The sequence below is a fragment of the Asterias rubens genome, chromosome 2, assembly GCF_902459465.1.
Source record: "Asterias rubens chromosome 2, eAstRub1.3, whole genome shotgun sequence".
Lineage (NCBI taxonomy): Eukaryota > Metazoa > Echinodermata > Asteroidea > Forcipulatida > Asteriidae > Asterias > Asterias rubens.
Window position 1 is genome coordinate 7,540,743 of NC_047063.1, and position 13,658 is coordinate 7,554,400.

A 13,658-nucleotide genomic window follows, 5' to 3' on the forward strand; every position below is an offset into this window, starting at 1 on the left:
GTAAAGCATTAAAACCAGGCCAAGGTCTGTAGATGACGGACAATGCGAGAAAGTGTGCGCGTGACAAATCGGTTCAAAGAGGATGTTTTTTTACGTACACTTGCAAAAGGCAGCAAAATACGACAAATTACAGTTAGTATTTCAACATTGGATACGTTTATAATTGTTTGTAGTAGGTATGTGTATTTGAGTTGCCCAAAATTTTGACCTGTTACGTTAGGAATAATCTGCGGAAATTGTTCTCAGGTGGATAATCTTTTGAGTCCTTTTCCTTAAAGGCAGTGGACACTATTGGTAATTACTCAAAATAATTATTGGCATAAAACCTTACTTGGTAACGAGTAATGGGGAGAGGACGATAGTACAAAACACTGTGAGAAACGGCTTCCTCTGAGGTGACATAGTTTTCAAGAAAGAAGTAATTTTCCACAAATTTGATTTCGAGACCTCAGATTTAGAACTTGAGGTCTCGAAATCAAGGATCTGAAAGCACACAACTTTGTGTGACAAGGGTGTTTTTTTCATTCATAGTTATCTCGCAACCTCAACGACCAATTGAGCTCAAATTTTCACAGGTTGATTATTTGATGCATATGTTGAGATACAGCAAGGGAGAAGACTGGTCTCCCCATTACTCGTTACAAAGTAAGGTTTTATGCTAACAATTATTTGAGTAGTTACCAACAGTGTCCACTGCCTTTAAAATGGTTCGGTCTTTTTGAAGTGCAGAAAACAAGGAACACACCTGTTCTGAGAAATTAACACTCCAGTACTCTGTGGCCTGCAGTCTTTATGTAGATGCATCTTTCTTATTAATGTATAGACATTTTCTATTGATGTTCACAGACGATACATTTTACGCTGTTTAGAAAATTTAATTTGCTTTCGACTGAGCAAGGCTTCATCACATCTTGCATTTTGAAAATGTTCACAATTGAAATTATGATGATTAGGTTATTAAATTTAACGATGATACAATATTGTAATATAATCTGATTTATGTAACATCTGCTGTATTGTTTTTTTATAAGAAGCACGCCAAAATGCTAATTGAATAAAGTCATTACAATAATTATGATAAAAATAGTGCTGTTTATATAACACCCAAGCAGATCCTTGTCATTTGATTGGAGGATTGTCCGTCACGTGATAGCAAATAAAAGTACCATATATATAATAAAAGCACGCTGAGTCACTCGCCGTGCTTTTTCGTTCCATCCGAAAAGTACCATTGCACGCTGGCACGCTGCCAGCGTGCAATGGTACTTTTCGGATGGAACGAAAAAGCTGAGTAAAAACATCACTGCGTGCGCGTGTCTTTGGTAACGCAGCAGGTGTTACTGCAAGAAGGCATAGTAAAATTACTAGCATTCGGCTTCTACAGTTGAAATTGTTTGTTTTGAAAGTTGTTTCTTTCAATCAAAATGACAAAGTTCTACTTGGATGTTATATAAAACAAATAATGAATGTTTTTCATTCGTGCAATGGTGCGAATATGTTCATTCGTTGAAAGCTGGAATGTTCCATTCAACTCGGCTCCACCTCGTTGAATAGAACATTCCATCTTTCAACTCATGAACATATTCGCACCATTGCACTCATAAACATTCATTATGTGTATAATATTCACCAATGCTTCTATACAAAGCACTGGTCTAACTGCAGAAATTGATGGTCGCCAGAAACACATGCCAGAGATGGTGTTTCCAAACTGTCTGTGAAAAGACGCTTTTAAATCTTGCCTGGTAGAATGCCTGGTAGCTAGAGGCAGTTTAAATCCTATGTAATAATATATTATAAGTTATCACACAAGCGCGAGTGGAATACGGAAAAATATAGCGCTTCTGCGTCCCATATCCAACGAGGCCGTTTTCCGTATTTCCACAAGCGCGCGTGTGATAACGTATTTATCTTCAAGCAAACTTGGCGCGTGACCATAGAACATACAAGACGCAGGTATAGTGATATTAGTGTGCAATATAGGTTTTTATCACCACTCCATTCTGCGAATCCGATTGGAGGATTAGCACCTACCTGAAGATAAATTCTTATATAGTGCTTGTGTCTACCAAAAGTAAGTTGAACAAACAGAACAATTTTAAAGGCAGTGGACACTATTGGTAATTACTCAAAATAATTATTAGCATAAAACCTTTCTTGGTGACGAGTAATGGGGAGAGGTTATTGGTATACAACATTGTGAGAAACGGCTCCCTCTGAAGTGCCACAGTTTTCGAGAAAGAAGTAATTTCCCACGAATTTGATTTTGAGACCTCAGATTTAGAACTTGAGGTCTCGAAATCAACCATTTAAACACACACAACTTCGTGTCACAAGGGTGTTTTTTCTTTCATTGTTATCTCGCAAGTTTGTGACCGATTGAGCTCAAATTTTCACAGGTTTATTATTTTATGCATATGTCGAGATACACCAACTGTGAAGGTTAGTCTTTGACAATTACCAATAGTGTCCACTGCCTTTAAAACAGGTTTTGAATTATACAAGACCAACTTATGTAGCACCTTAAAGGGTTTACAAGGTGCTGTGGCGCATTCAGAAGCCACTACCAGTAAACACACAGGAGTAAAACCCTTCTCTTAGTGATAAGTGTAAGTGGGTTCTTTTACGTGCATTTATACACCCCACGAGACCAACCACTATATGCCCCATCCGGATGTTTCTAATAGGTAGAGATACATCTACGACTGAATTTCAATTAAACATGCGCTGACAATCCATCTCAAATTCCTTATGCTTACTTTCTTATATATATTTTGAAGTCTAAGCAATATATGAATTTATCGCCATTTATTTCAGCTGACGTATCCATGAACCACTTCTTCATCAGCGGACTACTCGCTATCATTGTAATAATATCGTTGTCTTATTAAGCGCACGTATCTACCAACAAGGTACTCAAGGCGCTAAGTATATACATTTACAGAAAGATAGTTAAGAATTCGGAGACCCAATTTTGTAGCACAATGCGCTACGGTGCATATAGCAGCCACAGCCAGAAACACCGGGGTGACCCCATCTCTTAGCGATAATTGAAACTGGGTTCTTCTCCGCTATTGCAAACCACACGAGACCTGAGACTTGATGTCCATCCGGATGTTTTTTAATAGGTAGAGAGATACATCTCCGACTGAACTTCAATTGAACATGTTTTGACAATCCATCTAGTAGTCCTTAGACTATTGCCCACTTCCTTTTACAAATTTTGAAGTCTTAGCGATATATGAATTTATCGCCATCTATTTCAGCTCATATTAATAAACCACTTCTTCGACCGACTACTCGCTATTGTTGTAACAAAGCCACGCAATTCTCGAGTGGAAGATAAAACGTTGTGGGTGTTCCAGGGTCTCCAGTAACATAGGGGGATGGAACACTTGATTATCCAGAAAGTATAATATAAAACACCAACAATTTATTGACACGCAGTGCTGAATTGTTGCTACAGAAGCCACAGTTATAGACAGTTTATTTTCTGAATAGTCAATACATCTGGGAGCTAATTTATGGTCGAGTTTTGTGTACCTTTCAATTTGATTGTACGGTAGGGTCATGGATTTGAGAACATTTCAAAAAAGTATGATCAGAACAACTTACTTGGCGGTAATTACCACTGCAGCTGTGGATAAATTAAGTTTTTTTCAGAAAGGTTTGCTTTCTAAGTAAAATGTTTATTGGTTTATGAATCCCCTCTCTAATATGCGATCACAAATGCTGTGGCCAGAGATGTGGTTGATACCCACCGTCACCACGCTAACCGCGGAAGGATACCACGGTTTTGTGAAACAATACTGCAGATCTTTTTTGATGTTTTCTCAGCAAGTAGACACTGTATTCACCTGAAACTTTCACTAGAAAGTTTCGTTATGTTTCTTCATAATTTTCGCCTTAAATCAGCGCTACCTTGACAAAAACCAATCTATGACACAACCTTTAAACAAGGAATGTGGAGTTATCGACTGATGAAGTCTCCTAAAATTAGATTTTTCTCAAATGGATATAGTTATGTTTCAAGAAAGAACAGAAGACAGAAAAAATGTATTTTATAAAAGGAAATTTCAATTCTATACTTAAGTAGTAATATTAATAATATGCATTTATATAACACTTAATACCAGGTTTCTAAGCGCTGAACAAGAAGTGAAAGGTAACACACACAAAAGTAGCCAGTACCGCAACAATTGAATAGATGTCATTATTGTTGAAACATCTGCTGTAGCTTGGCAAATGTCATGGGTTCAAATTCCACTCGAGTGCAATGCCTACTGTTAAGTATTTTAAAATGACTTTTACAACGAGCAAAAAGTGAGATGACTCCGTGACTTACCGAAGCATTTTCTTCCACATCAGCGATAGCACCAATCCGTGTGTAATAGCCTGACAAAGAAATACAGGTTCAGACATTATGAAAAGAAACAGTATTTCCAGAACGGTTTACCTGTTAATTTGTATCTTCAAATAAACATGTGCGGCTTCCCGGGTCCCTGGCTACAAGGCTGCAGTTAACGGCTGTATATGGCTTCTGCCTCAGGAACCCACAAACAAAGATATTGACAATAAATAAAGAAAGACGGCTAACACAGGGCTGGATGCCCAGTAGGTAGAGAGACAACAGTAGGTAGAGAGCCAGCACATTCAGCCGAGGGTCATTGGTTCAAATCCTGCTCTAGTCAATTGTTCTTTGTTCATCCCCAAATCCCTTAGAATTTTTTGGGGTGACAAATAATCCAAAACATTTTACTTCAAAGGGAATCCTTTCTCAAAAATAGCATACACTATCAACAGTAGTGTTCCTCACCAAGAAAGTTTTATGGCCATTATTTTTTTGAGTATTTACCAATCTATGATTGTACCTTTAATGTGTTAGACACTTGTGTCCCTGAGCAAGACACTTAACTATTATTGCTTCTCTCCACCCAGGGGTAAATGGGTACCTGTGAGGGCAGAGATGGTTCTTGCGATTGATTGATCCAAGTAGCGCATTTGTTGCATGAGGCTTAATACTCCCCAGGGAGCTGAGATAGTTTAAGGAGTGAATTAAGGCCCAGTGACCAGGGGTAATTATTTGAAGGGCTTGAAGTGAAAAAGCGCTATATAAACTCAAAATATTATTATGCTATATTAACCATTAGTAATTAACCTTTGTTGGAACAGCTCATATTCTGCACGTTTGGATCATCTTTAATATCACCACCAATCAGATAAGTGAAAACACGCACCTACAAAACAAAAACAAACCAGGGTCAGATTCTTCTAAAAAATCACAACGATCCACACTGATCAAACAATCAGATGTCAAATGGGAAGCGGTATCATGGTTGCCATAGCAACCCAAATTGCACATCACCTTGAGAATCAGCATCTTGCTTCCAAACGGAATCTATAAAGGGAATTTACGGCCAACAATTTTCCCAGGGTGTTTGGAAATGGCCTTCAAAATTCAGAGAAAACAGTGAGGAAAAATCAGGCACAACAAAAGGAAAATATACTGGAAAAAAACAATAGAGACTTTCTACCTGGTATAAGAAATTGGCATGTTTGTTTTTATCGGAGGGAACCCCTCTGCTCATAGCACCAAAAAAAGAAGTTCTAAAAGAAACCTGGTATGTTTCAAGTGAAGTTTTGATCGAAGATGGCTACTATTGTTTGATGTCGTGGGGTGTACTGGCCAAGCGGTTAAGAGCACCAAACTCAAGCTCTGATGCTTCTGTTCAGCAGAGTATGGGTTCGAATCCCGGTCGTGACACTTGTGTCCCTGAGCAAGACACTTGACAATTGCTTCTCTCCACCCAGGGGTAAATAGGTACCCGTGAGGGCAGAGATGGGATCTTGTGATTGGTTCAGCCGAGCAGCGACATTAATTGTTGCACAGGTTGTATACTCCCCAGGGAGTTGAGATGGTTTAAGGAATGATTTAAGGCCCATACAGTGACCAGGGGTAATACTTTGAGACACCCCTCGGGCATGAAAATCGCTATATAAAAACAGATTATTATTATTATTATTATTATTATTATTATTATGTTCTAAAAAAGATGATTCCAGATCCTTAGTGCAAAGATAAAAAAGGCACAATGTGTGTTTGCTCGATTCCAATATCTCAATTTACATGACACTTTCGCAGTCTGTTACTTTTCTGACATTTATATGCATGCCTTATTTAAATTTATTTATTCTGGTTGTGAAGGCAAGGACTCACAGAAAAGCGGAGAGAGACAAAGAACGAAGTTATAGTTCTAGATGTGGGAGAAAAACCTGAGAGACTTATTCCAGGGAAAACCTACATGTGCGCAGTCAGGTAGGGACTGAAAACCCAGTCCACATAGTGCCCCCAGTGGGATTTAAACCTGGTCCTTGAAGTGGAAGGCGAGGAAAGAACGCCAATTGATTTCCTGCCTTAAAAGGCATCATTTCACAGTATGACAAACAATAGATCTGGCAATGGAGTAAAATCTCAAGGTTTTGCATTTTCCCAGTTGGACATCATATGTCATCCTACATCATTGAAACACTAGAATTAAAGCACTCTCTTCAAATCATTCCTTTAAAGGTATTATACAGGGTTGGTTAGGTTAAAAAACATCATTGTTTAATTTTAGTCGGACAACTTTCTGATTCTGAAGTTTATACTAGAACCCATTTTCTGTTAAATCTGTCCCTCTGAAATGAGGTCAAGATTACTGTATCTGAAAACCTACAACAACAATAAGCACCAGCTAACTTAAGTCGTTATACATAGTAAAATACTGCATGTTTTTTTTTTCTGACCCACACAACAGATTAAGCCCAAAATTTCACCGATTTCTTATTTCTTGTATATATTGTTGGTCACACAAAACATGAACACCATCAGCGACTTTTTTATTAGCTCTACCAATCCTGTATAATACCTTTAAGTTTGTAAGATCAGTTCCGGCACAGCACCTTTCATCATGTGTAAGTAAACTTGTTTCATTACAAATAAATCTCTCACGATAACCTACATGTCTGTCCTCGTTATACTTGTCAAATACATCTTCAAACGTATCGTGTGCTCCATCAGTAATCAGCATCAGAGCCTGGTTACAGTTTGCACCAGTTCCCGTGTTGTTGAACTGTGAGATGAACAAAACAAGATATTGTTTAATAATAAAAATACTAAGTTCTTATGTAGCGCAATTCACCTGAGGCCTCGTAACCCACAGCACCCTCAGTAATTGCCATGGTGCCCTGCGCTTTTGTTGTGGTGCCCTAGTGCAATATTCCAATACAAATTTACATTTTTAGATTTTTCTGTCAGTAGCTTGACACAAAAGTCCCTGATATCAAATCAATATTGAATGGCCTGCCTGACACTATAATGTTTGCATTACATTTTCATTTGACAATATTTGAGATCAGAACTTAAAAACACTCTGCTTTTGTATAAAAAACAAACCGGTGCATAGTGTAAAACAAAGTGGTGAAACTGTTGATTAATGTTAACAAAACAAACTGACCCTTAACTCTGTGTTTCACAACAAAAGTAACTGTGCCCAAACCTCATCAGCCCAAACACCATACCTTGCCTGTTCATTACCCCCACCATGTCTAGCATCCTTGCCCAACCATTACCCCCGCCTGCTTGAACCCTAAATCACCCTTAATCACTCCGAACACAAACATTGGCTAACCCTTACCCAACCCTATTGCATTTTCTTCCCCCATTTGCCTCAACCCAAACCTACCCATCTCAATACCAACGCCAACCTAGGCTAACCCTAACCCTTTCCAACCCTATAGCCTGGTTCATACTTTCTGCGAATGTGAATGCAATACAAATTTTGACGTCACAAATGCACAACAAAAAAATTGTATCAGTTGACTTGTGCTCATCTCCTGCGAAAAATTCACTGCGAAAACTTGTTGCAAAATTTGTTTCGCGTTCACAGGAAGTTTGAACCTGGCTTAACACCAACATTGCCTAAACCTTACCCCATCATCTCCTAACCCATCAAACAAAATGAGTTTGACAGACAAGTTATTATCCAGGCCAGGCTCACATTGCTAACCCTCCTTATCAAATATCCCAAAGATTTCAATGAGGTTTATTCCAAGAAGTCAGTCAGAGTGAGTACCCATGTCAAGTGATAATGACAGAGATTTCTGTTCCCAGGTGTGAGTGAGGTTTTATCGTGACAAGAGTAGATTAAACAAGATCACGATGGGTGATGCTTACAGATGGGTAGAGCTTACAAGACCCAGATTCATCAAGCCTGTAAGCACTAAAACTTGCTAAGCACAGAAAAGTATTGCTTAGCAGAAACAGGTCACAAGCCCAAATTAATACCCAGTTTTCCTTATGGTTTATCATTTCATTAAATTCTTAATGTTATATTTTTTATTTTTATTTTGTTGTACGCAAACTTAAATTGTTACTATTTGTTTTCTTTTTCAGAATCATTTTCAGGATACTTCATACTTTGACAGATGTTAAAAACACTGACAAAAGACAAAAGTGAAACCCACTTCTAATATACTCTTGTCACTATGTGTATCATTTTTTAATTGTGGGTTACTTTGTGACAAATTGCCAATCGGTGCAATCAAACATAACAACAATCATCCACACTTACTCTTTTTGTTCTATTTTGGAACTGAAAAAAGATACGGTAACAAATTACAATTTTTAAAACAAACCATGAATGACTTGGCACATGCAACATCCATCAATCCAAACGTCACATCATAAATGAATAATAGTAACAACACATGCACAAATTGCCTTCAATGATCCATGAATTGGACCGAAGGTTCATGTACTATTTAAGGTACACATGTCAACATACTTTACAAAGGCAATAAATGAATTTTTTTACATGTACCATCAAATTGAAGGCACTGGACAGCTTTGGAAATTGTCAATGACTATAGTATTCTCGCTTGGTGTATCTCAAATTATGCCTAAAATAGCAAACCTATGAACATTTTGGCTCATTGGTCATAGCATTTGCAAGGATAATAACAGAAAAAACACCCTTGTTGCATTAGGTTACTTTGTGTGCTTTCAGATGCATATATGAAAGGCTTCAGCTGAAGTCTTTTTGTTTTTATTTGAGTGAGAAATTGCCTCTTTCTCTAAAACTCCCTTAATAGTTCAGAGGGAGCCATTTCCACAATGTTTTATACAATGAACAGTTCTCCATTGCCAATTTGTGCTAACATTATTTTAAATAACTGCCAATAGTGTCCAAATGAGTCATTCTTTCACAGTATTTTAATTTTATGCATGTGTAGGGATACAAGTGAGAAAACTGGTCGTCGACAAATTCCAAAGGTGTTCAGTGCCTTGTTAAGAGTAAATTTGATCAATCATCTAGTAGGAAATAGAACATTCAGATACAGAAATCAAATACAGGAACTGTTGTAAGCTAGTATGCTTAAAGTCAGCTGGAAATATAATTTTTTCTTCTTCAAACATTAGAGTATATGTTTCTGAACAATAAAAAAAATTGTTGAGTAATTGTTTTTAACAATTTATATGTTTAAAAAAATAAACAAAGTTGTGTGGGGGTGACTCCGCCTACCCCTTTTGTGACGTCAATCAAGGCAGACTTTGCCTCGATCGAACATCGAACACATGTACCTACGTGCAAGTACATTCAAGTTCTAGGCGTGAGTTCATACGTTTCGAAAAAGGTTTTTTCTTGCTTTTTTCCGGCAATGTCGCCCAGGCGTACTGCTGCTGGATGCAGCAAAACAACTACAGATGGGATCAGTTTGCAAGTCTTTTCCAGCGCTGTGCAGCAAACACTTCGAGCCGTCGTGCTTCGAGAATCCAGAATACACCACACATTTTGACATGAAGAGAAAAGTTCTTTTCTAAAACATGACGCCATCCCAACAGTTTTTCCAGCTAGTGGGGAAGTCGAAGAAGGTACCTGGAAGACGTAACGAACCTAAAAGAGCATTTGCCTAACGTGAAAAAAGTCAGGTATTATTTCAACTTTGAGGGCATGTTGTTAGCTTGTGCCAAGCATCACTATCTAGTGTTGGCAATGCATGCGATTCATCGCGCCTCGATTGACGTCACAAACAGCGCCCTCTCGGGTCGGGCTTATTTTCAAATTTGTAAATAACATGGAAACTATTTATTTAAAACCTTAGTTAATTGTTTATTCATATTCCACTCATCGAAACACATATTTTAGTGACAAAAGCTATAGTTTGACAAAATACCACTTCCAGGTGACTTTAACATTGAGCTTGTGAACCATCAAACAACTGATAACCTAGGCCCAATTTCATGGCTCGTCTAACTGCAGAAATCTGCGCTTATCACCATTCTCCGCTTGCACGACAAAAGCCGAATTTTATGTGTAGCTGCGCAAGCGTAGAATGCCATAACATTGGGCCAAGACTTCATCAAGCAATTGATAACCTGCTTGGCTGGTCAAATCCGTCACTTCCCATCAGTGAGGAGTGGGTGGGTGAGAGTATGCACTTCAAGTGAACTCATGCGTTGAACTGGGACATCAAGTAGTATCAAAGCCGTCTAGCGTGTTACAAGCTCAGCAGGTCATTAGTTGCCTGATCAAGTCAAATTGGTTGGAATGGCTGGGACACTGCAAGGGGATCTTCTTCTTAAAGGCACTAGACACTATTGGTAATTAAAAGCTAGCATAAAAACTTACTTGGTAACAAGTAATGGAGAGCTGTTGATTGTGAGAAACGGCTTTCTCTGAAGTAGCATACTTTTTGAGAAAGAAGTAATTTCTCACTTAAATACTTGAATTGAATTCGGGACCTCAGCTGAGGTCTCAAATTAAAGGCATCTGAAAGCACAGCAACTTGTGTGACAAAAGGTATTTTTCTTCCATTATTCTCTCGCAACTTTGATGACCAATTGCGCCAAAACTTTCACGGGTTGTTATTTTGTGCATATGTTGAGATACACCAAGTGAAAATACTGGTCTTTATACAATTACCAACAGTGTCCAGTGCCTTTAACAGATCAATCAGATTTAGCAAGAAAGTATTAAGCTTAGCACATTTAGGACTGACAGGAACAGAGCCCATTTTCATAGGGCTGGTGAAAAGCAAAAACATAATAGTACATGAACGACATCAGCACTGAAATATTTAAGACTAAACTACAATGGTTGGTCCCTATGTAGCTATGAATAATGTGAGATTAAGTTTGAGATGAATTGGTGAGAATATTTTGTAACACTTACTGATTCAAGCAGATCAAAAGCCCCAGTCAATGCATCGTTTAGGTTGGCCATATTCTTCGGGTCCGGCATCCGAGACAATCCTTGCTTTATCAACTACGATCAACACAATTCACAAAAATATATACATCAAATTCAATCATCAACATAAAAACACAAATTCATGATCATAAATCTCTTAAAACTTACAGATGTACGCATTTGTTGAAGGTGTTAAAGAAAATTGTTTATTGCAAGTCGCCAAACACACAAGGCGTGAAGGCCAAACTTAACAACGTATGGGCTGCAAAAAAAACACATTTTACTTTGATTTCATTTCATTTCATTTAATGGTTTTGAAGCCAATGACGCTCATAAAGTGAACTTGATCACTGTACTTGCCAAGAGCCCAATTGAGAGAAGATAAGGATGGAAACTTCAGTTTTAGATGATTCTCAACTTTTTCTTAACTTTTTCTTAACTTTTTCTTAACTTTTTCTTAACTTTTTCTTAACTTTTTCTTAACTTTTTCTTAACTTTTTCTTAACTAAGCACCACATAATACTCTGATGTACATGTAGTTTAACAAATAAACACATTGTGGGGACCTTTGTTCAATTGTTTGTTTTCATATTTTGCTATCTGTATCCTTGTTTTGCCAAGTATTTTTCTATCATCACAAATGGGCCCCAATTTCATGGCTCTGCTTACACACAAATTCTGCCTTTACTCTACGCTTACAGTGCAATCACTGAATTTCTGTGCCAGCTGGGTATAAAGCGAACAATGTCTGTTAACTTGGAGTTCGCACTCACACACGCAAAAACATCCTGCTTACACGTTAAATAGGCTTGACAGACGAACAGTACTCCCTGCTTTTGTAAGCACTAATTCTTTGCTTACAGAAAAGCAGAGCCATGAAATTGGACCCTGCTGTGGTCTTGATGAAATGACGGTATATGAAACATTTTTGTATTGATGTATGTTTGAGTGGGGGGGGGGGCAGGTAGAGGTATTGCAAATTTATTGCCAGTTGTGTCTAGTGGCTACTACCCATAGAAAACTCTGTGAATCTTCACCCTGGGCGAAACAAAACAACCAAAGAATTGCCGAGCTGTACGTAACAAAGTTTATCATTGAAGGCAGTTTATGCTTTGGGCATGTTGGGTGAGGGTTATATACTTTCGCTATCAGCACTTTTTGTCCACTGTCTCGCAGGAAATGAAAAATACACAACAGGATCTGTTTGGATGAGCTTTTTTTGTCTGCCGATGTCTTATTAAGAAATATGTTTTGGCTCCTCGGGCGAGAGGTATAGTCACTGGGGTAAAAATAATTAAGAACACAATGGGTGGAGGATTTGTGTGTAGAAAAATTGAGGAAGTACTGGCCGACAACATGGTGATGATGATGAGGGTGTAACAAAGAACTGCTTTGAAAAAAATCATTGTATTGAAAGAAGTTGTCATAAAGAAAACAGGAAATTACACATAGATTGTGTGATAACATTGCTGGCGACTGCTCCCATAGAAATGATAACCTTAAGTTTACAAGGTAAATAGTAAGGAACGAAGCACAGACTGACTCAGCGCCTTGAGTACCTTGTTTGGTAGATACGTACGCTATATAAGACTTCAATATTATTATTATGTTGATGATAATGTAACAAAGAACTATTTTGAAAAAATCATTGGATTGAAAGAAGTCATCGATAAGAAAATAGGAAATTACAAATAGATTGTACGATACTGACGATGACGACTGCTCCCATAGAATTGACAACCTTGTTTACAAGATAAATAGTACGGAAGTGCCGACTGATATGATGGGGATGATCATAAGAATGCAACAAAGAACTAATTTGAAAAAATCACAGTATTGAAAGAAGTTATTGTAAGTCATCAGTAAGAAAATAGAAAATTACACGTAGATTGTATGATAACATTGCTGATGACTTCTCCCATAGAAAACTGTAAGTTGACGAGATAAAATAGAGAGGTTTTGTGCAATCACAGTGACAGGCTTCATCACATACATCATTGTGACAGAAATACATTTTGTATAAAAAGTAAATACAACATCATAAACTTAACAAAAAATCACTCACATTTTTGTTGTCTGCATTGGCCTGCACAAGGGTGCCATTAAAACATGGCTGTATAAACTGTGCATCATCACTGAACTGTTAACAAACAAAAATATTATATTTCAATATATTTAATGAGTAGGGTAGATGGCCTTAGCTTTATATTTCTATATATATTTGATATAAAAGATGTTAAATTTGCATCTGGGATAACGAATATTCATCCTGGTTTTACCAAAATACACCGATGTGAGTTAGCACTGTTTATAATCGGTACTTTCCGCTGCTAAAACAGGAATCTAAATGCCTATAGCTGCTGGGCAATCTCTGTGGTCATGTTTGTATGACAGTGCTCTAGAATTGCAAAGGTCGTGGGTTCGAAT

General features: G+C 37.7%; 1 protein-coding gene across 1 annotated transcript in view; it reads right to left on the reverse strand.

The window, feature by feature from the left end:
* Nucleotides 1-13,658, reverse strand: part of LOC117307271 (voltage-dependent calcium channel subunit alpha-2/delta-3-like) — a 120,221-nt gene that overhangs the window by 46,252 nt on the left and 60,311 nt on the right. The window contains exons 9-13 of the mRNA XM_033791982.1: nucleotides 13,297-13,371; nucleotides 11,214-11,306; nucleotides 7,002-7,112; nucleotides 5,159-5,237; nucleotides 4,346-4,395 (exon numbers count right to left, since the gene is read on the reverse strand). Coding sequence (XP_033647873.1) covers nucleotides 4,346-4,395; nucleotides 5,159-5,237; nucleotides 7,002-7,112; nucleotides 11,214-11,306; nucleotides 13,297-13,371 — 408 coding nt within the window. The remainder of the gene's footprint in view (nucleotides 1-4,345; nucleotides 4,396-5,158; nucleotides 5,238-7,001; nucleotides 7,113-11,213; nucleotides 11,307-13,296; nucleotides 13,372-13,658) is intronic.